Here is a 26,310-nt window from a genome sequence, read left to right on the forward strand (position 1 = left end):
ATTTAATTTTAGGTTACAATATACTTTTAGAAAAAAAAGTTAAATTCTGTTACAAGAATTTACAAGAGTTTACAAGAATTGCTAAAAAGATTTACAGTGATCAGAATCACCCTTAGTTTGTATACTGTATACTAAAAAGTCTCCTGCACAAATCGCACAGAAACCTAAGAAATCCCCACATCTTGCCAAAATACAGAACAAAAGTTTTACAGAATATCTTTTATATACTAAGTGCTCTGATGGAATGTATAAAGCAGCACTTTATACATTCCATCCGAGCACTTAAGAGTGTTTGTTGTGGTCTGTTGTTTGTTATATCGTTTTATGTATGAACTTTTGTATGTGTAGATTGTAGATTTTATATGATATCCTATTTTCCCCCTTTTATATTATAGTTGTTCTTCTTATTGACGTATTATATGACTCCTCTTTATCAATTTTATATGTATAATGGAAGGAATTAAATAAATAATAAAAAATAATAATAATATTAACTAGTCTTATATAGCTTTACGGGTGCTAAAGGTTGCAAAAACTAAAAGATTTGAGAGGTAAGAATTTTTTTAAGACAGCGCCTGAACTATAGAATCCAAAGTTCACCTTTAAGTTCAACCGGGACGGAGTTCCATAAACGCGGTGAAGCATTCAAAAAGCTACGGTCATCGAACGATCTTGTACGTGACATTGGAACATGAAGTTGAAATTGATAATGCGAACGTATATTGTTCTATATTTTAACTTGCTGATTTAAGAGAAAATTAATATAATAAAAACATAAATAAAAAGCAGGAGCCACATAATACATTACAACTTTGAAACACTTGAACAATGGCACAGTTGTTTCCTTCTTGAAATTTGAGGATTCATGCGAGGTTGGGTTGGATATTATGAATGTGCCTGTGAGCGTATAAGAACAATTTTACATCCCGTTTAAGGGGATATATATAGTATAGTGCAAAAGCTTCCTAAACGTTTGAAGGATACTTAGAAACTATTGTCAGAGATATTTCACGTAATACACTAAATTGAAAATGAAGAATTGCACACAATTTTTCCGTAGTCTGTGTGCTTCATAAGAGTTCCGACTTAACAGATTACGCCAATGCAACGTCACATTTTCATCACTAACGGAATAAAGAATACCACATTATGCTTTTACATAAATCTAAGCAATGAAATTGTTTATGATTTATCACGGATTTTTTTTTTAATCAATGAAATATTATTGAAAATAAATCAGAATATTTCTGTCTATACTTAAACTTTAGTTACATTTCATAAACAGGCGGTTACAAGCAAAAATTAATACATTTATCATGTTTAATCATGATGCGTTCCAATTACGTCATGTATATGTGTTCATCCACTGGGGTGCAGAACGTATAGGAAGAATAAAAAAGGATACATAAGTACTTTAGAAGTTATAAATAATATAACACTAATAGCACACCAACGATACAGAACTTGCGATATACATCATTAAAGGCACGGCGCGCGTATTTTTTTTTTCCCAGGACGAACGTGGGCATCGGCCAATCAAATCCCTGGATTCCAAACATGTGACGCTTTTTCAAAAAACATGTTGTGAATCTTTTTTCCTAGTTTTGACCCCAGATTATGAACGACAATCCTTCGTTTTCATTGAAACTGGAACCCTAACCCACTTTCTAAACCCTATCCCTGATTTCAAACGAATTTGTAAATTCCAGAAAAACCTGAAACCCACGTTCGTCCTGGGAAAAAAAATTACGCGCACGGCGCCTACCAATATAATGTTTACTGAGCATTATAAGGATCCACACCTTTACACCAGCGAGTATATACATCCCATCATGCCATGCAAATTGACTTCCTAAACATTTTCATACACAATGTCGTAAAGATGTAGGGTTTTCGGCCCAGAAATGGAACGTTAGAGCCGGGCGATGTGGGGGGGGGGGGAGGGGGGGGGGGGAGGGAACGATTACATAACATCATTGAACCGCATTAGGATTTGTTAATTAATATCTTAATGGATTAATTAACCTAGATAAGTGGTGACGAATTCCTATAGAGGTTCTTTTCAATGATACAGCACTGAACTGTTTTTGTTTTAAGATAGACTGATGTTAGGGGATAGTTGTATTAAAGTAGCGGCCTAACTGAATTTCACAACGACGTTAAATTAACGACGTTAAATCCATGTTTTACAAACTTATTCATTTCCTTGTCAGCAACCGGCTTTGTTTGCCCTCTATACCCCTTCCCCTCACCCTATCCAACCCCCTACATGCCACACAAGGAAAACATATACTAAAACACGTATGTTGATCTATGTGCATAGCCCATGCATGCAAAATCCCATGTCTATTTTTTATACATATTATATTTATATTTATACATTGTAGAAAATCGTGGGGGTTCTTTTAAAATAAGACCAACGTACCACCCCTTTCAGCAGCCGGAACTCCTTGCGAACTACTAACTTGTTGTAGCCTTGTATAAGTTTCGGGGTCAATCATAATTAATTGCAGCATAGTTTGATGACATAGATTTATAATATACATATTTGCTGGTTAAATTTGAAAAAGCGGAGTATAACAAAGAAATTAAGAACACCAACATAAACACTATAAAACGACTGCTGGAGAGGAGCAGAACCATGAATCGACCCCCCCCCCCCCCACGCCTCCCTCACACGACTCCATCAAGTCGCATGTTGAAGTGTGCAATTCAAGTCACAAGGAGATTTAAGGACCCGTGTGATCTACATATGTATACAGTGCACAACTGGTACTATCTGGAAAGATTCAGGCCCGTAGGCCACCCCTTTCTGAAGCTTCATACAGTATGTATGTTAACAGTACATGGCTCTAAATATGCTATCAAGTCAAATTGTGGTCACTCATCTTCGGAAGGCATCTTATATTACCGACCTCAAATTTGTTTCTTCTCAGACTGAGACACTGATTGTGTAAATTGCTACACTTCTTGAGATGTCGCATGAACATTGAACAATTTGCTGGGCATATGTATCAATCCAGATATGGTGCATGTCTTTGTTGTTGTTTTCGTTATAACCAGTCGAAATTATAAGAGCAATAATAAAGTATGTTCTCCATTGTTATTCTAAGGATAAACTACGCCGCATTGCGCACGCCTCGAAAACTTTTCAGTGCAAAGGTCAACTACGTCACTGAATTCAAATTTAACAGCTGAAAACTGTAAACAAACTAGGCACTGTTCGTATTCCTTTGAACTGATGTCGGACTCGCTAACTTGTGATATTAATAATTCCTCAGGTCTTCCAAGTTAGTTTTAAACATTTTAATATTTCATAAATCAATTTAAACCTTTTATGAGAACAGTTTAATGTGATAACATTCATAAAATTCACTGGCGAGAAACAGGTTAATCAAAGGTTTCTTATCATCGTGTTACCTGGTTACGTGACACAATGTCGCCTACCGTTGGGTCTACGCTTACCGTTTATATCATACCATGTAGGCCTAACGTTATTGACGACTGCCGTAGCTCTTCACTATGCGAACACTACACCGTCACATTTGTCTCTATTTTCATTCAGATTTATCCTTTCCTCAGAACAGTTGAACATGTCGCTTGTGAACGTTTTCACACAATTTTATTAAGGTACATTAACTCAGAAATCATTAAACAGTACTTAATCTCCCACATTTGAACCCAGAGCCGTACAGTATATATGTAAATTTATGGCTTTGTTAGAACCAATATGACAGTGCCCTAAACTGAATCGTTGGAGAGCCCTATTACACCAGGTGCCATTCATGGTTTAGACTCTCCTTAATATTACTTTGCCCTCCAATCAGATTATTAATGGCTGCTCCCAGGGACTACAAGAGTGTGATAGATGGTGGTGGAATGATCAGATGGGACTGGAAAAATAACAAATACGTTTTCATTAACAAAGACCAATTAAACAAGGAGTTGAACAAGGTACAGTACTTTTTAGTTTTAATATTCAAATATGTTATCAGCAAGAAACCAAATAACAATACAGTACAGTAGGTGTCAAAAGGAAATTGTCTTATGGTTTGCTGTTACAGGAAAATATATGTTTGTTGTCTTAACAGAATGTGTTGAGAAATAAAAATTCTGCTTAAATGTCATCCTCTAAGAAATTACCATGATCATTTTGACAAATTATCGAAAGACTACAAGTTTTCTTCCTCATAGTTTATAACTAAAAGATATTTTCTGTCAAAAGTGTTTGTTAAAATTATGTCAGAAATGAATGATCATTGGTTAACGCTGGTTCCTTCCAATCATAAGTTCCCCGGTTCGAGTCACGCCAAGATTAATGTATGTCGTCCAGTTACAGAGTTGTTGACAATTCATAATCATGGAGGTTAAATATGAATGTAAGACTTCGGTCAGCTTGCAGCTTTGATAAGCCAATGATGGCTTCTTCGTGAGTTCCTGCTTGCAGGAGGATCTAAAATACATACATACATAAATAATAGTCTAACATTAAAGTAGGATTGACGGTAATCAAACTAAATGTACATTGTGTTTTATTTTGTTAAATCCTTTAGCTTGAGGTTCATAAACCATCACCCTATGAAGCACATGCAAGAATACAGAAAAGGTGAGTCAGAATTCATACCACACTGTACAGAAAATAATTTATCTAGTATCGAATAGCAAAATGCTACGCTATATATGCAAAAATTCTGGGCAATTTAAGAGCTACTGCAAAGTGCGAAGATGTATATCTTGTATGTTCAGTACACACAGAAATTATATGAGATTTTATAAGAGACTATAAGAGATTCAAGAGTCTGTAAAACTGCTACATATAAATTTAACACCAAATTATTTCCTGGCATATTCTAGAAATATTGTCATCTTTTCTCTTCATATTCAATCCAATCAAATGCAGCTGGTTGCATTAACTTGTACATAGCATTATTTTTAGCCATCAAGTATAAAATCTCAAAATAATGCAAAGCTTTCACATTTTATACTTTTTTATACAGTAGTCACAATTTCCAGATGCTGACAACTGTTACGCCGCAACAAAAATTTCATTATGCCAAATTATAACAACAACAAAAACAATGTATGAAGAAAATAAAGACCTGTATCAAAACAAAAAACAGGAATAGCACTCATCAGTTTCACTGTTGTTTTCATCGTAAAGCACCATTTTACATCGTCAGCAGTTTGAGCGCAGTAATGGGAAATTGCCCGTACTGGCAAATGTTTGTCCGTACTGGCGAAGTTTGTGGGAAATTCAGTAAGGTTTTCCAATGCAGCCACGCACCTAAAAACTAATCTAGCTATAGATGTCTTTGGCCCAAACTCAGGTTGTCATCTGCTCACATATATAATTCTGTAAATAAGCCACCAAATTCCTTTCTGCTCTTCACAGCAGCAGTAATAGCAACAGATACAGAAGCAACCACAGACCATCTTATAGGATACAAGGCAAGCATGCCTGCAGACCTCTAAGACAGCAGAACAACAGATCTAGGAATGATAAGGTGAGTACTTTCTTCAGATAAAAGGGATATAAATTGTTCAAAAGTTTGGATACGGTTTTTATTCTGATTTAAAAATGGAAAAATCATTTCACTGTCCTCCTGTTATTGTAAACAGTCGCTATTACTGAGAATCATTCATTCCACTTTAGCCACGACTTGCTAAAAACCCTGTCGCAAATTTAATAATTTGGCACGGTACGCTTAAAATACGTAAATCATTGTCTAAAATTTAGTATTACCAGGAGTGGATCTAGGATTTAACAAAGGATGGGTGTACATCCCCACCCATCCACTAGATTTGTTCAGTTTTTGAAATTTTAGACATCAAATTGGACATTCTGAGGGATATTTAGAATATAAATTTGGTGTAAATGCAAGCTTGTGTGTGATTGAAAAGGTCGTGATGGTGGGGGGGGGGGGGGTGGGTGGGGTACACCTGTCAATCCTCCCCCTCTCACTGGATCCTTGCCTGGTTTTTGGAGTTAAGTAGAGTCTGGGAAATTTAATGAGTTTACTGATATTTTATCATTACCAAGGTTATGATCTTCATTATGTTCATCATTTTTTTTTTTCCCAGCTTCTGTCGTCATCAGGGAAAATAAAGTTGAAAGTCCACAGCCCAAAGAAACAACTGGCTGTGTTCAAAAAACCACCAGCAGTTCCTGATATCAAACCAGTCCAGAAGAAAGACAGAATAATCGTGCACGGTAAAGAAAATATGCCACTGGTGCATGATGGGAAAGGAGATGGACCTGACGCGGTGGAGAGAGTCAGCAAGCCTCGTCAGAGTGGAATTGGAAGACCTCCTAAAGAGGTATTGTATAACAGCACAGCATCGATATCTGCAAAGACCTCCTAGAGAGGTATTGTATAACAGCACAGCATCGATATCTGCAAAGACCTCCTAGAGAGGTATTGTATAACAGCACAGCATCCATATCTGCCAAGACCTCCTAGAAAGGTATTGTATAACAGCACAGCATCGATATCTGCCAAGACCTCCTAGAGAGGTATTGTATAACAGCACAGCATCCATATCTGCCAAGACCTCCTAGAAAGGTATTGTATAACAGCACAGCATCGATATCTGCCAAGACCTCCTAGAGAGGTATTGTATAACAGCACAGCATTGATATCTGCCAAGACCTCCTAGAGAGGTATTGTATAACAGCACAGCATCGATATCTGCCAAGACCTCCTAGAGAGGTATTGTATAACAGCACAGCATTGATATCTGCGAAGACCTCCTAGAGAGGTATTGTATAACAGCACAGCATCGATGTCTGCTTTCTTTTGAGCAGTTAGTATAGCCAGAGGAACGTTTCTTTGAAATATAAATTGATCTATCTTCCCAAAGAGGTTTCCAGATTTGTAGTTAGTATTCAGGAAAATGTTCAATTTTGATGTTTTGGTACAATATCTAATATAGCATATGTATGGTTGGGGTATGGGGGTTGCTGTGGGGGATTCCCCCCCCCCCCCCCCTTGAACTTTGGAAGGTCTTCATCTGTTTAAAGTATATAACATAACATACAAAATGATAGCATTTGTCAAGTTTGTTCAAGACACAGCCAGGTAAATTAGTCCCTGGTGGCACATAGCACTTAAACTTCTCTAAATCACCTATCGTCTGTTTTTTCTTTCTAGCTTTCCTGTGAACATGCTACCTTCACCTCAATTATATCCAGTCGACTAATTCACATCAAAGCAGCTAAGACCTTCTGGAGACAGTCACCGGACGCCTTCCTCTCGTACCTCGTCAAGACGGAAGATGATGCGGTCACAGTGGATGTGCTACCCGTTATTATACACCAGTGAGTACATTAGACCGACAGAAGATGTAATCATAACGGCCAGATATGTTCCAATGAGACTCTCTCGGTTTAACTCGCGTCATTAAAGGAGTCCAGAACTAAGCATTCAAACCTAAAGTATCTTGTCATTGGCAGTTTTCTCTGTTACTTCTACATCGTTTCTTTTTTAAGTATTGAATATTGGAAGAGAAAGTATTTCGACCAAGTACTCGATCAAACAATTTATAATATGTGCTCATTTTATAGTAATATGGCGGGTAATAATTTCTCCGGTATCGCATAGCGGAATGCTCAGTAAAATTGGGATTTTACTATACTAAGTGCAAACATGTATGTAGCGGATTTTGTACATAGGATGAAAGGAAACAGTATTTTAAAATAGAAGGTAAACTGCTTTGAAGCCTGCTTTTACAAAGATTAAACACTAAATTATTCTGTGTCATGGTTGCTACTTTATTTAAAATTCAATTGCAAGTTTCTTAAATCTGAAGACCAACTACTTTATTCAAACTTTGCAGTAAAATCTGATATTCATGGGGCTGTCAAGTTTCACATCTATAAATGTATTTAGTTCATCTATGTTTTGTGTTAAATTTATGAAATTCTGCAAAAACTAATCCCCCCTGCATTGTCATTCCAAAGCAAACTTGACAGTCACAATTTCCAAAAGACAATTTGAAATGCAAATATATCGTGCAACCTTAAAGGAAAAATGAATGGCATGAATCGAGGAATTAGTTTTCTTACGTTGTTATATGTTACAAAAGTTGAGCTTTGAACCCAGTATTGTGTTCTAAAGTAATGCGGACTGATTTTGACAGCTATGGTTCGAAATATAATGGTATTTTTGTAGCCTTGTTTTAATAAAGAAGTCACCTTTTCACTGGTGATTGAGGGTATTTATACAGCCCTGCAAAGGGATATATAATTTTTCTTCTTAATTCATACCTTATACCCCATTGAAATTTAATTTATATTTCTTTCTTTTTGGTGCTAATTTTGAATTAACATATTTTTCTTTCCCTTTTTTGTTGTTGTAAATAACAGTTTACAGAATGGCACTAGCACTGCAGAGTTGGTAACGATGGGGGTATGTTTAGAGCTCATCCCTACTTTAAGGAGGTTATTGGACAGCAAGATAGAAGAGTGAGTATATTTAAACTTCAAACACTTACAACAAGAGGCACAGCATCATCCCGGTTATTATAGAATTTTTTTATTTTTATAGATTGCTAACTAGCATGAACGCTTTGGGAATTCTGCAAATTTCTCCCATTTTGGGCTCCCATGACAATTTGAAACAGGCACTTGTGTACCTACCCCCTCCTTCAGATTACAAAATATAACCAGACTAACTTTGGTGTCTCAATTAACCCCATGTGGTTAAAGTTACAGTACATTATATAAGCAACAGAGTACCTCCAAATATAATCATCACACATGTAGCCATTTTTGCTTTTTCATCACCATTTCATTGTCCTAGTTATTAACGTTCTGTGAGTCACAGAATTTTATTTGTGTATTAGCCATAACCTATTTAATATCAAAAGTATGAAATATGGGATTGGTGGGATCACAGGTCATTTGACAAATTTATAAAATATGATCACTTTAGGTTTTAATAATGTATTTCATATAGCCAAATCTGTTGGCAATATTTTTTAACTTACTACAAAAGTCATGATTTAAAATTGTGATTCATTTTCCTGTTCATATTTACGTTATACTTTATGCTGTTTTCTTTTTTTTTTTACTGCAGCTATGTAAAGACCAGCTTAGATATGCTGAGAACTATCCTGAGATACTGGTGGAACGATCTGAAGACTATGAACAAGGAAAAACCGGGACAGAATCTGTTACAGAGCAGGTTTGTACTTTATTACAATTTAGCATTATTTTGGGATTTAAGAAGAATAATGTTTACTATTGATTTGTTTAACTAGTAAGTTACCTAAAAACTGATAGGATCTGCATCTGACAATTCACTCTGTACATGGGAGTAGAATGAGTCATATGTTGAGACCAAGGGGGTGGGTGGGGGGTGGGGGAAGAATCTGAGCTGGTGTTATCATTACTTAGAAGTGTAGAATATTCCACGTTATGTTCTTGGTTCCTTTGTTTATATTGCAAGTGTTCTGTGACACTATCTGATCTATCATCGTGTTTAAGAACTCAAGAATTGAAATTCTCCCTTAATGATGTGGTGCATTTAAGAAGCTCGATTGTGTATATGTAGGTTTAATAGCTAAATAATTTTCTTTTCTTTTCTGTTTTGTTACATACGGCATGTTGAGAACATTGTACAATAAGATGTATCGAGTTAGGAAAACATTGCAAGATGAAGAAAAGTAAAAATTTTTAACTTAACCTGGAAACTGTAACCTCGACTTAAATGCAGCCTGGCATTTGATTGTAATTCACAGGAGTATTCCAGAAATCTACACATCAATAACAGCTATGCTTGATAAAGTCCATTCATTAACCAAGAGGAAAGCTGAAGTGGCTTCGAAAGCGAAGGTATGTAGTTACACCAACCTACTGTACAGGCAGTTAAAGTAACCGGCAATCTGTCAATATTAATTCCTATAGTATGCTGGGCTGTGTATACTTCTAATGCGCTGATGATATAGTTTACTGTTCTCTGTCTCTAGTTGGTCTTCTCTATCAAAGCAAGGGTGTCTCCAACCTCAAATACTTTGATGTTTTCAGATAAAATATACTGTCACTCCCAAATATGCTCATCGATTATACACACAATATTTATGGCACAGTCTCAACTCAAGGAATTCACCAAGCGATGATCTGTCGACCGATTCAAAAGCAGCTATACTCATTCTGAACCACATAGAAATATATACAAAAAAAAATTATGGAAATGATAACTCTTCAATGTGCTATTCATTGAAAAGTTTGTTATTAAAACCGGTTAATTTCCCCTGGGTGCTGACAATTTCTTCTCACTTTGTTTGCAGATCGTCGAAGAATTACTCCAACGGCTGTAACCGGATCGTAGCTTCGGTCTTCCATTTTGTCTGTGCCTCATCACATTCGTCCGTCCCAGAGCGCAATTTATTTAACATTCCAACATACTGCCATGCCTTGTTAAGACCGTTTAAATATCTATAATATATCTATCTGATTTATTGTTAATTTGGGTTAATTTCTTCTAAAGTGGAAGCTTTTTCCTTTTTCTTCTGTTTGGCAATTTTCTTTAAGAGAAAGAATCAGTGAGATGAAAATGCTTTTCAAACCGTATGGTCCAAGTTTGAAACTTTTTTCCGGAGTACCTAGAAAGTTTGTCAGCTTATACTGCTTACATACAGTTAAGGGACAATTTGTGGCTGTAAAAATATGACAAATTTGTTAATCTCTTTTCTTGATTCTGAGGGTTTGTGTATTAACAAACAAATTCTTCACACAAAGACTTTGTCGCAGCGATACAGCAATTGATGATTGTATAGACCTCTTTATCTGCTAGATTGTAACTTAAAATATTCATGATATTATAAATAAGCTAAGTTTAGGGAGTCTCTCTTTGTGTGTGTTTTCAGAAAATGTTAGATTTTTAGTATTATACTTTGTTTTCCTTTCAGCTGCTGTAGTTCATTTTTATGATCTTATGTAAATAATAAAATTTCTTTGATCATGTACTTAACATGGTTATGGCCAGGCTTTACCTTTAACTAAGAACAATTAAGTCCAATGTTTCTACTTTGACAAACACAGAGTGATATAACAACAACTTCATGATGAGCTCTTAGTCTGTGATTAATACTAATAAGATGAAGAAATGTTACAGTTAAAATCTGTCTTGATAATGAAAACGAGTCATTGATTACTAGCTAATTATCATTGTTCTAGTGAGAAAGTCTTGAAGCATGACTGTCTTAGGTCAATCCATCGCCAGTTTTATTTTGATTAGTACTAGGCGGGTCTGGTGTTGAAAATTGGCAATTGCAAAAATGTAATTTGAAGAACAACTGATGCCAATTGAAATGTTAAATTTCTTCTATGCAAATTTTTTTTAACCATTTGTACATAATTCTTGTTTATTAAGTGATAGCTTGCCAACTCATCTACTGAAGGATAAGAAATATTTCAAAAAATTAAACAAAATTTGATGGTCCCACTGTGTGCAAGAATGTCATTAAGTGAAATTGTTAATTTACATATTTTTCGTTATTTATTTGTTATCGCAAAGTAAGGATAGTATTGTATGTATCTTATAGTATCCTTCGTTAAAATCAATGTAAATACAGAACACTGAAGATGGTGTTGTCATTGTCTGTTCATTCATACTTAGTAAAGATTCCTAAATCCTATTGGTCCACTCAGGTCAGCTGACCGTGGTTAATCCTGTGAGTAGCGCACGGTAAAATTACAGGGCATCACTTTAATAAATCTTTGGTTATATATATGTAACCAAAAATGTTTTGTTTTATGATTTTTCCCCCACACAAATGGTAGTGTATGAATGAACGGGGTTAATCAACGGTCTAGCGTGCGTTACTCACATGATTAATGCACTCCGGGTGTTAATGCTATCGCTGGATGCACTCCGGCTCCGCCCTCGTGCATCGCTTGCATTATCCCCCGATCGTGCATTAATCCTGTGAGTAACGCACGCTAGACCGTTGATTAACCCCTTATTGCTGTATCGATAGAAGTACAGAATCCATCTATAAAATGTATCAATGTTTTTCAGTCTTAATAAATCATTTCATCTTTTTGAATCTATTTATATTGCCAGTCATAGGTCAAACTAAAATGTGTGATTTTCTGCATTGACCAGGGAAAAACCAGAAGATTAATTTTCTTTGATGCAAAATCTTTTATGTTATGTCATATAGATTATGATCATGTTGGATTGTTTGTCCATATATAAATATTATTTGGCATTGAATATAATACATTTCATGTTATTCCACTTCATATAATTGCATTTCATATAAGAAAAAATAAGTCTTAAGCTTTTCTGTTTACTACACAATGTCATTCAATATCCTGCTAGGTTGGATGGTAGTTTTAGCTAATTCTTGTCTTTTAGGGAGGGAAACTTAGTTGGAGAAACCAAAGTATGCAGAATCTGTAAAAATTTTGAAAGTACACCCAGACAAAGAGGGGGCATGGCTGGCACAATTTGGACATTTGGTGACCCTCCTTAAAGGGGTTATGCGGGGTGAAACTGACACTTTTCTGAATTAAGATGACGTGTTTCATTTTAAACAGGTAATCACTTATTAGCACACTAAAATAAAGAAGGAAAGTAAAATATTCAATTTGGTTTTGTAACATTCTTTATTCTCGAAGCCACCCAATTTCAAATTTGCATAAAGTACTTAGTTAACGGGTCCACATTATGAATATTCATGAAGGTAATCACTCTTTATTAAACATCTCTACTGGTAATCTGCAATATATGTCAACTTTTGAACTACGTTGTTGGCTTTGATGTTGTACATAATAGGCGAAAATTCTGCCCCCGGCTTAAAATCGAGACTTTTTAAAGTCGAACGAAACTCCTTTATTTAGGATACGAAAATAACAGCAATATCATCAGAGCCTGCAGGCAGCCTCTGATTCCATTTCATAACTGAGATCATATCAATCCTACTTCATACAAATCCAACCCATTTCTAATTCTCATAAGAATTACTACTGAAATTCTCTTTAATATCTGAAATGACACATTGTGGTCTTATGGCATTAAACATCTCTTGCAACAATAACGGAAGAAACTAAATATTTTCTTGGTGGTAGCTTAGTTAGTGGGTCAGGAAACATTTCACTGCAATAAAGCTGTAACCAAGCTGTAGGTTAGTTCGAAAACCCTGTAAAACCTTAGAAAATTTCAAACAACCAAATCCATACTTTATGTATTGCATCATGTTGTGCATTTTCTCATTTTTTTTTGGTCATTTCTCTTGGAGAGAGAGCTAACAACCCGCACTTAGTGGTAATAAATATTATATGAAGTTATACTTCAAAGATTCCATAAGTAACAAAACTCTTTAAGCAGCAATTGAAAATTATTTGCCAAAACCACTTTACTTCCGAAAAATATCCAGCTAGGTTTGAAATGTAGGGCCATCTTAACGTTGTGCTCGAAAAGCTATTTTATAGAGTCAATATAAAAGCTTGATGGTAACTGCAAATCTGCCTTTCACTTTGGTTGCTACAAGAGAACATTAAAAGTAAAACAGTAAACCAACACATGTGAACTAAAATTTCAATGACTAGTGTACAAGCATGTCTGTAACAACTTCCGTATTGACACTTCCACACTTTAGAAACTTAACTTCGGGGACTTGAGAAAAATAACTTCTGTAACTTCAGAAATAAAACTTCCATACGTCAGAATTATAACTTCCATCCTTCAGAAATGTCACTTCCATTTTTCAGAAACAAAACTTTCAATATTGAAAACAACTAAATCATAACTAACCTCCATACTTGAGGATAAGAACTTCCATACTTCAGAGACAACTCCCCCGCCCCCACCCCCCCCAAATCTTCTCTTACGTGCTACAGTTTTACAAACTGTATATTTGCCATGACGTCACTACAAAATTCTCGAGCTGGATACCTAATGAATTTTAAAATTGTGCTTCTCATGGTTCTCGTGCACTCTTTGAGACTATTAATGTCGTACGTAAATCAATTATTCAATGTAAACTACTGGAAATATGAAATCATAAGAAAAAAGGAAACAAAATTGATATGCTACACAGAAAGAGGTTACTGTATATCACACACACACACACACACATACATGCGGAAGGGGAATAAGAATCATAATTTGGTATGAGTCAACTCCAAAGGGAAAGCGAACCCAAACATCATCATTAATGTTACTTGATTAAAAAGATCTTATTCTGTTTGGGAGGTTTACAAGTTTATACTAGATTGGAAGACATCATCAGAAAGTTTTAACATGATATCAATGGTGGTTGAAGATTTTAATATTTTCTTTTAATAATCTTGGTTCACAGTAGCATACTTTTCAAATGTTGACGATAACATGGATGAAGCATTTTTTGCATTTTAATTTACTTTCAAAACCAATACAGCTTGTTTTATAATGCCCAATAATTTTTTTATTAGAAAAGCCTAACGAGAGTTTGTTAACATTTCAAATCAAGATGATGATTGGGTTTGCTGCTCCACTTTTGTCAGTCTAAGGATTTTATCAAATTGGTGTAAAGCTATTCAAGAGCTTGGGTTTCTTAGTTTGAGCAATTTTTAAAGAAACCATGATTGCACTTCTGAACAGGGTGGGTATTTGAAGGAAAGTGTAACTCTAACAAATTCATTTTTAACTACAGGCTGGACATAAATTGTATTCCAGTTTTTTTTCTTTCATTTTGTTAAAAGTTTGATATAAACATACAACGTTTTAGGATGGTGGAGAAATAAATTTAAAAATGACATCCTGAAAAGAACAGAGGACCACATTCACTATTCAATAATTCACAGGAGATGGAATTTCATGCAATGAATAGTCAAAGCCAATTAATAAGCATTTTTGCTGTCACCAAGGAAGTTAATCCAAAGGTTGTCCTGATCAGCCTCTAAATAAATAAATAAATAATTTAATAGGAGCTCAATTTACGTATATATATATATATTCATATATATATATATATATTCATATATATATATATATATATACAGTGGAATTACGACCTACCTTACCGGTTTCGAACCTCTGGACATACAACCAGCGTCCATAGCCTAGTTGGTTAGGGTGTCCGCGTACAGAGCGGGAGGCCCGGGTTCGAATCCCGGTGGAGGCTGTAAGTTTTTTCACTGTTCTTGATTTTCCAACTCATTACGATTTTCATTAAAATATATATATATATATCTATATCTATATATATATATATATATGCGTGTCATCAATGACAGACCTTCCGACTTGCAATCAAAATCAACTGGTTCAACAGTGTGATTGAATACTTTGAAATATTACACTCACTAAAAATTATCAAGTTAAAATTTAACACTCCCCAGTGGGTGACAAGAAATCTGATTCCATTGGTCCCGAAAAAAGAGGGACGATTAGCTCTAAATGGTTGCATCTGTGACATCAGCCGTGGGCTAGAGAGTAACTCAAGTTAGAATGTTGGATGTAAGAAATGAAAAGAGCATTTTGTACATCAGATGGCAAAATAATCCCAGATTGGTTCAGAGGTTTGCTACTCGGGGCCTTTGAAGTTGATTTCTACCATAATGTTGTCCAAGGAGAATGACACCAATCTAGGTTGAACCAGCAGGAAAAAATTGATAGAAATTAAAGCAGATGTTTGCAGTACATTTAATCAATATTTTGACTTGGAAATATCGTTATATATATATATTTATATATATATATATATATGTATATATATATATATATATGTATATATATATATATATATATATATATATATATATATATATATATATATATGTATATATATATATATATATGTATATATATATATATATATATATATATATCCCATAATAGTAAAGGTTTGGTAGCTCGACATAGTCGAGGTCCGATATGAAGAAAGCAAAATTGTCTTGATTGTTAATTTTTTTTTTTTATCATTTGCACACTCAAGAAAACAAAGGGCTCTGGGTGACAAAACAATATCTTAACAGTTATAGATAGAGCTCTATCATTACTTATTTATTACCTAAAATTCATCTGGAAATACAGGAGTAAAAGTAGGCTTTCTTAGTTCAACAGCAACCTCATTTGGGAGATATACAAAACCATTCTCCATCCGTAGTCCCATAGGGGGCATCTTTCCTGGTGCGATATACAATTTCGGAAAAGCGGTGCCTAAGTACTGAAGATTACAACATGACAATATTACTGTTCATGAGAGCAAAGTAAGAGTCACAGTTCCACCAATTTTAAACAAGTGGCACTCCAGAATTTTTATCAAGACAAAAACACATTCTATGGTTTGTTATGAAAGACTATGAACTAATGATGACCTAATGTTAAGCTTGCTTTTAGTAAGTCTACAACTGTAACTCTTGCAAAATGTATGCTACCCTTATTCATTAGGTTTTGGTGTGGGGTGACATTTAAATAGCCAAGAACCTCAAACAACCCAAAATGGTTGTACCCAAACCGTTGCACCACACTTAAAAAATCTTGCTTGTGTAAGTCAAACCGTATAAAGAGACTGAAGAGTTCAAAGGAGGATTTTACCCACTTTTCCAAACTATACGACAAAATTTCAAGGACTTTCAAGAACTAGAAAACAGCCTTTCCTATACCCTTACCTTACCCCATTTTCCAGATCACTTTGGAAACATGCAGAACAATTCATCAATTTCAAGACCAGAATTCACAGTCAGAGAGTATGGTAGTCAGAGAGACTATTTTCCTGCCTCACAACACAAATGTGGACTCCCCGTCATTTTTTTGTTTTTTGGATGAGGGGGGGAGGCTGTATTTTCTTAATGATAGAGAAAGTCTGTGTCTACTTATCTTTCAATTACTAGAAATCAAAATAAAATAAAACTGTTAGCAGACTGCCTATCCACTAGAGAGCCTGTGTAAGAGAATGTGTAAAAGTAAGTTGGCCTGACGTTTCGATCCTAGCAGGATCTTCTTCAAAAGCTAAAAAAAGTCAGGTTAAGAAATGTCAGGCCAACTTACTTTTACACAATTACTAGAAATGTTAAAGATACACACAATGACAATTTACAAACCATCTGCAACTTCTCCTGGAAATTAATCTCAGTTGACAAACACCAGTACGCTGTTTTCTTACCTGTTGCTTGGCAACTCTCAGCTGAAGACCAATGAAGCTGCTCCATAACTAACAGAGCTGTCCTGCATAGACTTCACCTGATTGCTTTGGGCATACTTCAAAAATTTCATTTCCAAATTGAGCCCGTTTTTTTGGCCAGAACGAATTGTTTCTACTGCCTGTCATTTGCACACACACACAAAAAAAAAGAGAAAAAAAAAGCTGTAATAATCAAGATCATAAAAAGTTCCTTGCTTTATTACCACGACAAAATTGGAGTGTATTGTCAAAGATATTTCCTAGCGTAACTATTTGACAAATGGTGAAAGATGATTTTATTTGACAGCAGTAACAGATAAAATACCACACCGGGTTGCTAGAAATAGTCAGAGGTCTACTTTTTGTTTAACTTATTTTCACAGGTAAGTTCAGCCGACATAAAGCACTCAACTTGCCCTTGTACACAGAACAACATTAGCAACAAAGTGGGTTCCTTTTCTTCCAAAAATTAATGACCGATCTCCGGCCTCAGAATTCTAAGCATCGCTATTTGAATAGACAAGGGTCAACTATTACATTGAAAACTTCACGCCCTTTCAGTAAATATGAAAACTGATTTCCCATTTCCATGTCAAAACAAAACGTCTGAAAGTAATACAACCTTTTCCAAGCAAGAGAGTGACAATTCTTTTTTTTAATCTTACAAATTGGATTGTTATGAATGGTGACTCACATGAAGTAGCACTGAGATTGGATGGCGCCCACAGATAGTATTTTCATATTTCTTGAGGTAAGCGTGAAAACTTTGAGGATCAAGTTTCTCGATCAAAGCCATACCCTGGTGAAATGAATGAATTTAGAAACGAGGAAAGAATGTAACTGAAAAATAAAAGTCGCGGTAGAGAAAAATATAATGCCTTTAAGAGACAAAGGAAAACAAAAGAAAAGGTTTTTTTGCTTTGAAATTTAAAAAGGACCTGTCTGGTGGCAACATTTAATTGGTCTACTATAAAGATCAAAGTTTGTGGGAGACTTTTGATGCTGGAAGAATGGAACTGCCACATAATTAAAAATAAGTGAGAGATGATAACGAAACACATTTTTCAATTTTTTTGACTAAAATTCACGTTTGCTCTTCAACTTTATGCGACACATCAGCTTATTCAAGACATGGTCCAGTATTTCCCTTCTCAGACGAGAAGAGAAGAGTTATTTCGATTCTCGATAGTGACTACTTGAGGATGATGATTCTCGATAGTGACTACTTGAGGATGATAACAGTTATTGGTCTGTTCTTCTTACTGAAGTGACATGTTCTCACTTGACATTTATCACAATACATAAAACAATATGAAATATTAAACAATTTTCTACTTAAATTTGTTCTTGAAAATATATGACTATGGCCATGTATACGTACAGAACTAAAACATTTGCGAAGTAAAACACACGGTGCTATTTCTTGGTTTATAAAATTTCTTAAAACATCATATTAACCACCGGTAGAGGTAACTGACCTGTTTATCCAATTGTTCTATGGACTCGTAAATTTTGGAAAATGATTTGTCATAATACTGATAACTGAATCGTCGTCCTGAAAGACAAAGAACAGACAGAAAGGAGAAAGTTAATTGCTCGAGTTAATTAGCGACGTGATCATCGAGCGAGTTCTCCCCCCAAAGTACCGACTTTACTTACCCCAATGGCAGAAATCTGACGAGACGACAAACAAGTTAGTAGGATCCTCTAAGTACTTGCTGAATATTCGACCATACTTGGCTTCTTTGTCCGGTTTCAAGGCACCGACCAGGACTGGAATGATGGTGAAACTACCACGTTTCCTGTCAAATGATTAAGGAGGGGGTTTTCCATTACTAATAAATTACCCAAAAACAATCGGCCAAAAAGGAAGCTTAATTTCACACTACCACCCCCCCAAAAAAAAACGAAAAAAAAAATTCTATTCTTAGTGTGTTTTCTTAAGATTAACTAAACTTTATGTATGTTGACATCAAAAGAATAGATATAAATAGATATGAACAGATGATACGACGAGAGAATACTTTAAATAATCTCACCAACCAGGGTTTTTAGCATACTACTAAAGCTACTAGAACCAATATCCAAGAGTGTAGATAATATATATGTGTATGTAAATAAATACATACTACTAATTTTCTATTTAACTACTAGTTTATAGCCACAGTGTAGGATGGTTTACAGTAAATTTGTGTTTGTTGATAACAGAACAAGTGCTGTCTTTATAGGTCAAAGGTAATCATGATAAACGTCTTTGATTTTTACTCTGTGGCTTTAAACAGGTTTATTCTTCAACTTAGTCATTTCATCAAATTTTGATCACATTTCACCACAATTTCAAATTTCAACTTTACATGAATACTGGAATTTTCAGGAACCCCTCTCCCCCCCCCCCCCCCGCACCTGTCTAGAAGGATTTAAATCATTGTAGAATAGGGAATATGCAATCAATTAGCGAAATTTTTTCAAGTTTCACCCAGTCCAGGGTTTGTTGTTTACATTTACTGCAGCCAGCTAGTGCAACAGTGCAACACGCCATCGCAGTGGAATCAATTTGCAAACTGACCAGGAACCCTGTTTTTTCTGTAGCATGGATCCCCTTTATTATATACTAGGACCAATCATCAACTTTCAACTGACTTAGCCTAAAGGGCTTTTTAAGTAGAAGTCATTCTACTCCCAAATAATCGAAACCATTCTGTCTTCACATTCTTTAGTACTTGAGTCCCATTCCTTTAGAAATATCTTCCTCACTGGCTCTTTTGTCTCCTGACCTTGGGTACATTCATGGCTCTCTATGCATTGCAATGGTAACAATGCTTCACTTATGGAGTGGAGTGTTTCACTAGTGGAGTGTTAGTTCAGTTGTTAACGCCGGTGCCTTCCAATCATAAGGTCCCCGGTTCGAGTCACTCCCAAGATTAATGTATGTTGTCCATTTGCAGAGTTGTTGACAATTGACAATTCATAATCATGGACGTTAAATATGAATGTAAGAGACTGACTTTGGTCAGCTTGCGGCTTTGATAAGCCAATGAGGCTTCTTCACGAGTTCAGGAGGATCTAAAATACATACATCACATACATACATACTTATCAGCCATTCCCTGGCTCCTCAACATAGACAACTGATCCTCAAAATACACTAAAAAAAAGAAGAAAAAAAAAAAGAAAAAATATGTTGTCTATTCTTTCATAACACAGCTAATATCCCCCCACGGGACCTCTCGCGATGTCCATCGAGGGTTAGACTCCTTTAGTATTGATAGTATTCTATTCGCATCTAGGCTGAACTCCTTTAGTATTGATAGTATTCTATTCGCATCTAGGTTAAACTCCTTTAGTATTGATAGTATTATATTCGCATCTAGGTTAAACTCCTTTAGTATTGGTAGTATTCTATTCGCATCTAGGTTGAACTCCTTTAGTATTGGCAGTATTTCTATTCGCATCTAGGTTAAACTCCTTTAGTATTGGCAGTATTCTATTCGCATCTAGGTTTAACTCCTTTAGTATTGGCAGTATTCTATTCGCATCTAGGTTGAACTCCTTTAGTATTGGTAGTATTCTATTCGCATCGAGGGTTAAACTCCTTTAGTATTGATAGTATTCTATTCGCATCTAGGTTAAACTCCTTTAGTATTGATAGTATTCTATTCGCATCTAGGTTGAACTCCTTTAGTATTGATAGTATTTCTATTCGCATCTAGGTCTATACCTCTGCATGACTCTGGCTATGTACGGGAGATGCATCTCGATGCTATGCTCTTCTTCATCTACTTTGTGTTCCATCTCAACAAAGTCACCACAGCTAAGTAATTCGGCATTGACTGAAATAAACAAAACAGAAAAGCAATAACAAAACGAAAAGAAGAAAAAACACCGATGTTCATTCATACTTAGTAAAGATTCCTAAATCCTATTGGTCCATTCAGGTCAGCTGACCGTGGTTAATCCTGTGAGTAACGCACGGTAAAATTACGGGGCATCACTTTAATAAATCTTTGGTTACATGTAACCAAAAATGTTTTGTTTTATGATTTTTCCCCCACACAAATGGTAGTGTATGAATGAACGGGGTTAATCAACGGTCTAGCGTGCGTTACTCACATGATTAATGCACTCCGGGTGTTAATGCTATCGCAGGATGCACTCGGGCTCCGCCCTCGTGCATCGCTTGCATTATCCCCCGATCGTGCATTAATCCTGTGAGTAACGCACGCTAGACCGTTGATTAACCCCTTATTGATGTTCACCACTTCAAAGTGCTTTTTTTATGTTTTGACTTTGGGTTGTACAGTTTACCAAGCCATGTGATTATTTACAAGTAACAAAATACTTGGCAGCATACAGTAAGAACTCTATGTGGTTAAGACAATTTGGCTAGTCCTAATGCACCAGATCAATCAATCAATCAATCAGAAACATTTATATAGCACCAATATCAGCAGAAGTTGTTCAGAGCCGCTATGAGACAGTGACATGACTTTAATTATTGTATGCTTGTTCAAACAGGTAATGTTTTTAGCAGTTTCTTGAAAATATCAATAGTCTGAAAATTATTCAAATACAACAGAAAATGCTGTGCCCTGTCAGTTTAATGTCATGTTTTAGTAAATTGGCAAACGTGTGAAGTTTTACATAGATCTAATATCATCGTTTTTGGTGCATTTTGATGAATTGAGAGCTGATAAATAACTTTCTCTGGTATAATTATCGTAGGGGAAATATATACTTATAGTCCAGCAAATATTTATTTTTCACATTTTTTTTTTTTTTTAAAAAAACATTTAGGCAACCTCCACTCTAAAAGAATAGAAAGGTTTAGTATATATATTCCCCTAATTACTGTCGCCATACCTTTTAAAAAACAAAGGCTTCATTATTACTAGAACTAGTGCAAAAATTCTGTATACTGTACAATAAAACAATGCCCAAATGTCCATACTGTATGTAGTGCAGCAAACCTTTTGCACGAAAATAAATTTGGTCACTGATGTTGGTCTTTTTACTATACACACAAAGTTTCCAAGTTTCACAAGAGAGCTTTTGGCTTGAGCATGCAACATAATTCTAGAACCTGTAGTTTTTGGCGAACACAAAAAACGTTATTAGGTCCCCCACCTTCAATAAAATGGCAGAGTCTGGTTGGAAACAAAGCTTGAAAAGAGACAAAGGCAAATATTTATCACTGAAATGGACCACAGCTCAGCCTGGACCCAATAGGGTACACCAAGTATGATATGAGCCACTCGGTTAATTTTGATGGAACAAACTGAATACCTGAACTGCAACAAAATTAATTTGTCAGAGACAATGACATTCGATCAAGAAAACATCTTTGTAAAGCATTGGTGTACACTTTTTCACTCATGTTCGTGAATAAAAAGTAAGAAGTTAACAGTGATCTGACAGATTTGATATCTTACTTTCTCTGTCCACGTCAAGGTCATACAGGGGTGTTCGATATTTGACACAGCGAGTGATAGCACAGCCTGGTAAGTAGGCATGGTGAGACGGTCCTAAAATGAAGACACGCTTGCTGCAAGAGATGTCATTGAGACAGAATCAAATGGATGCACAAATGGTTTTAAATAGACAAATTATTTACAAGACAACCAGGGCAAATTTTTAAGGCTCGTCACTGGTTGTCCCATTGACCATCCAGGCCTTACATTTCGGTTGTCCAAACAGCAAATTTGGTTGTCAAAAAAAAAGGGTAGTAAAACGAAAATAACCAAAATGTCAATGTAGGATGTACACAGTAGTAGAGCTGTGTACAGTAGGATGGTGAACAGAACATCAGCTTTGGGGGGGTGATAGCAATTTATCAATCTACTTCTATGGGGGGTAAGGTCTTCTTTAGTTATAATGCAATCTGAATTTGAACTAGTCGTTCGCCAGACAACCTCCACAACAGATTCTGGTTGTCCCAAAGAGAGATTTGGTAGTCTGGCACTATCGCACTCTCAATAAAAAAATTTGTTTGCAATTGAGAAAGAGTAACTTATGGTCTTGATTACAAATTTGGACCAGCTACTCTGCAACTGTCCTAAACATTATCATGACATATAAAAGAATATTACTGCATAGGCCTGTAGTACTCACATGTTAGAAGGGTCAACTTGTTTATAAGCATGTCCACCACATGCACCACAATAGCTGTATCCAGCATGACTGACGAGAAAAGAATAAAACAAACACTTTACTTGTCAATTCACTTCACTTGTGATGCAATCACTGTTGCACACCAATTGTCAATTATTACTCACTGAAATATTATGCTTTCTGTCATCAAATATGTCATACCTGTAAATAGATCTTTTTCATGTTGAATTACAAAGTTTCACATGAAACTATGTGTTGGCATGTAAATTGACAGTAAATTTCATTTTCCATACCTCTATTTTTCATTCTTGGTTTATATAACATTTAGTTTCCTCTAATTCATTGCTGATTGGTCCAGTTTAACTGTCTGTCAATCTGTGTCTCTTACTGTTTTCTTAGTTTGTTTTTCGAATCCAGTCAGCCTAGCTGAGAAGATCCTACGAGGATCGAAACACCAGGCCCTCTGACTTTTGAAAATGAATAATTTGTTCACAGACATGACTTACGGAGCAATTATAGCCCTTGCTGGACGATGCTCGGTGTTGGCTGCTGCCAACCAACCATCTAATTCCGAGCCCAACGTTGTTCCTAAATGGAAAAAAAAGAAGAACAAGAAGCAAAAGCACAATGCAATGAATTATAGTACAACATTTGGAAATATTTAAACTTTAATTCCAAGTATCTGACTTCTTGAATTGATTTGCTTTCATAAGTTGACTTTTATCTTGCTTTACACAGAATTGGCATACTGTACAAGGGCGAATGCTACTGGCTCTAATGGATATATATATATATGTAATAGAACATACATAAACAGTACCAAATATGTTCCATGCATATAAATCTAAGTAAGAGCTCTCTTTGAATGTGCCAGAACTTTTTAATCTATTCATGCCTCTTTTTCACTTTAACTGAGCTACATACTGAACTTGTAATGTGTACAGCTCAGAGTTGATTTATCATCAACAGTGACCTACACTCGGTGATATGGCTTCACTGGGCCTACAGTATGTGTAAGTCTTTTTATCACTCACCAGTCAGTATACAAATAATGCGCCTCGTTGAATGGAACAAATTACATCTTTCAACGAATGAAATATTTGCACTATTGCACGAATGGAAACCATTCATTATTTGTTTTACACAACACCTTCAAATTTGGATATAATTGGATGTAAAATGCACTCATGCAACAGATTGTTTTGAACAGACAGGTTTCTCTGCTCTCTTACCATTGAAAAAAGTGCTATCAAAGAAGTATAACCCATGGTTCTATTTCATAGAGTGGAATAGAGCGGATTTTGCATGCAATCAACGAGCAATTGACTAATCAAATGACCAGAATACAATTAGGTGTTGTATAATGGTGGATACCGCATGGGCGCTATGCCTCACGTCTGGCTTCACTCGGCCTTCTATCAGATACCATCAATACAGATAACACTAAGGTTTGCCTAACTAAATGTTCTGCCTCCGGCCTTACGTTAGACCAAGCCGACTTAGTCTAGGCTTATGTAGTGTAGGTTGGCTAGGCCTAGCCTTGTAGTTACAGTAGGATTATTATTGTAAACACTACAAAGATCGGTAAACAATGGTTCAGTTGAACTTGAGTCTTGCTTTCTGTCTTTAGCCCTTTGAGATACAACACGAAAGAAAGTCAAACGAACCTGAGCTTGAATACCAACTACCAGCATGATAAGCAGATCTAACCGACATGATTGGGTTTTGTGGGTTTTGTTGTGAAACTACCTGGAGGACAATGTAGTTCAATAATGTATCATACTGATTCACAATGTACTGAATCAGCTGATGGGATCAAAACAACGACAAATGGCGCCCTCAATAGGTGACTATCGCTCTCTCATACCTTTGTCATTTGGTTCGAAAACTGACGATATATATTGCACTCTGTTCTGTTTCACATCTCAAGGCCAAACTGTAGGTGTAGTTCTGTTTTCTTTAGTTCTAAGCTATCGATGTGAGCTGTAATGAGGTCGATCTCAGAATGCTGACAGTTAGTGTCACGATAAACCATTGACAACCTTTTGCAGTTTGGAATGTTTCCGAGGGACAGAGACACACATCGAAGTTAAACGGCCTTACGGTTTAGGAGTAGTTCACAACACATTGTTTTGATTAAAAGGTGTGAAGACTCGCGCAAAAAGAAACGTCTAATGCCGGTAATCTGACCTAGTTTCGAATGAGGTGTAACAGAAGTGTAAGACACCACCATCGATCCCAGGAAATACACACACAGCTTGCTACCGTCGGTAATTAGACACAAGTGTACAGTCAGTAAATACAGCTGCGGTCAATACCCACAGCACAGTGTACAAACGATACCGCGATGGACATCTAAGGTCCAGCTAAAGATAACAAGGTATCACGTTTCATTACTGTCTGCATTTTGTAGCGACAAGAGAAAAACTTCACTTGCAAGCAACGGAAAGTTAACTTTTTCAGAGCTCAGCACACGGTTTGGGGCAAGTCTTCAATGCCTTTAAGCATGACAAGAACTGGTTTGCAGAATAATACCCCATATCGCAAAAGCTTAAGAATGATAACAAATATTTTCTAACATTTGGTTATATTCTTACCATAGGCATAGCAGTTGGCGGTTCATTGAACTAGGGCCCGATGTCCACGGGCCTCATTGTCATTGAATGGTTCCGATATTTTGTTTCGGTTAACATGATTGCCAGTAATGTAAGATAGAAAAGACAGAACTTTTCACATTGATGGTTTTGTATATATATATATACATACATACATATATATATATATATATATATATATATATATATATATATATATATATATATATATATATATATATTTTGTCACGGTAGCAACTGTGCAACTCGTCAATTTGCAGAAAATTGATGCATTGACGAGATCCGTTATCTATTCAAAATGTCAATTTTCTGAATTTTGTCACGTTAACATCTCGTCAACTCATCAATTTGCAGATAATTGTCGTTTTGTCAAGTCGGTAACTCGTCAATGCAAAGTTCCTTATATGCTTCCGTAGATATGCCAGAAAGTGTCCGTACCAATTGCGCGACATGAAACAGCTGATGGGGTGCA

General features: G+C 35.7%; 2 protein-coding genes across 3 annotated transcripts; one reads left to right on the top strand and one right to left on the bottom strand.

The window, feature by feature from the left end:
- Window positions 1-3,134: 3,134 nt before the first annotated feature.
- LOC139970980 (uncharacterized) lies at window positions 3,135-11,696 on the top strand. 2 transcript variants are annotated; one of them, XM_071977088.1, is made up of 10 exons: window positions 3,135-3,290; window positions 3,828-3,954; window positions 4,554-4,606; window positions 5,393-5,504; window positions 6,082-6,318; window positions 7,152-7,318; window positions 8,366-8,464; window positions 9,078-9,185; window positions 9,742-9,835; window positions 10,291-11,696. In XM_071977088.1, the coding sequence occupies exons 2-10, from the start codon at window positions 3,835-3,837 to the stop codon at window positions 10,318-10,320; spliced, it is 1,020 nt and encodes a 339-aa protein (XP_071833189.1). In that variant the 5' UTR covers window positions 3,135-3,290; window positions 3,828-3,834; the 3' UTR covers window positions 10,321-11,696. The 2 variants fall into 2 exon arrangements, with proteins under 2 accessions (XP_071833189.1, XP_071833190.1); XM_071977089.1 differs by having other exon boundaries at window positions 5,396-5,504.
- On the bottom strand, window positions 10,543-25,049 carry LOC139970982 (protein MEMO1-like). Its single transcript, XM_071977096.1, has 10 exons — window positions 24,891-25,049; window positions 23,730-23,811; window positions 23,224-23,292; window positions 22,545-22,657; window positions 20,834-20,945; window positions 18,775-18,917; window positions 18,594-18,670; window positions 17,810-17,914; window positions 17,098-17,255; window positions 10,543-15,577 (listed from the first exon to the last, which is right to left on the bottom strand). Exons 1-9 carry the CDS (start codon window positions 24,937-24,939, stop codon window positions 17,115-17,117), a joined length of 891 nt encoding a protein of 296 aa, XP_071833197.1. The 5' UTR covers window positions 24,940-25,049; the 3' UTR covers window positions 10,543-15,577; window positions 17,098-17,114.
- Between the last annotated feature and the right edge of the window lie 1,261 nt (window positions 25,050-26,310).

This window comes from Apostichopus japonicus, chromosome 8 (genome assembly GCF_037975245.1).
Source record: "Apostichopus japonicus isolate 1M-3 chromosome 8, ASM3797524v1, whole genome shotgun sequence".
NCBI lineage: Eukaryota > Metazoa > Echinodermata > Holothuroidea > Aspidochirotida > Stichopodidae > Apostichopus > Apostichopus japonicus.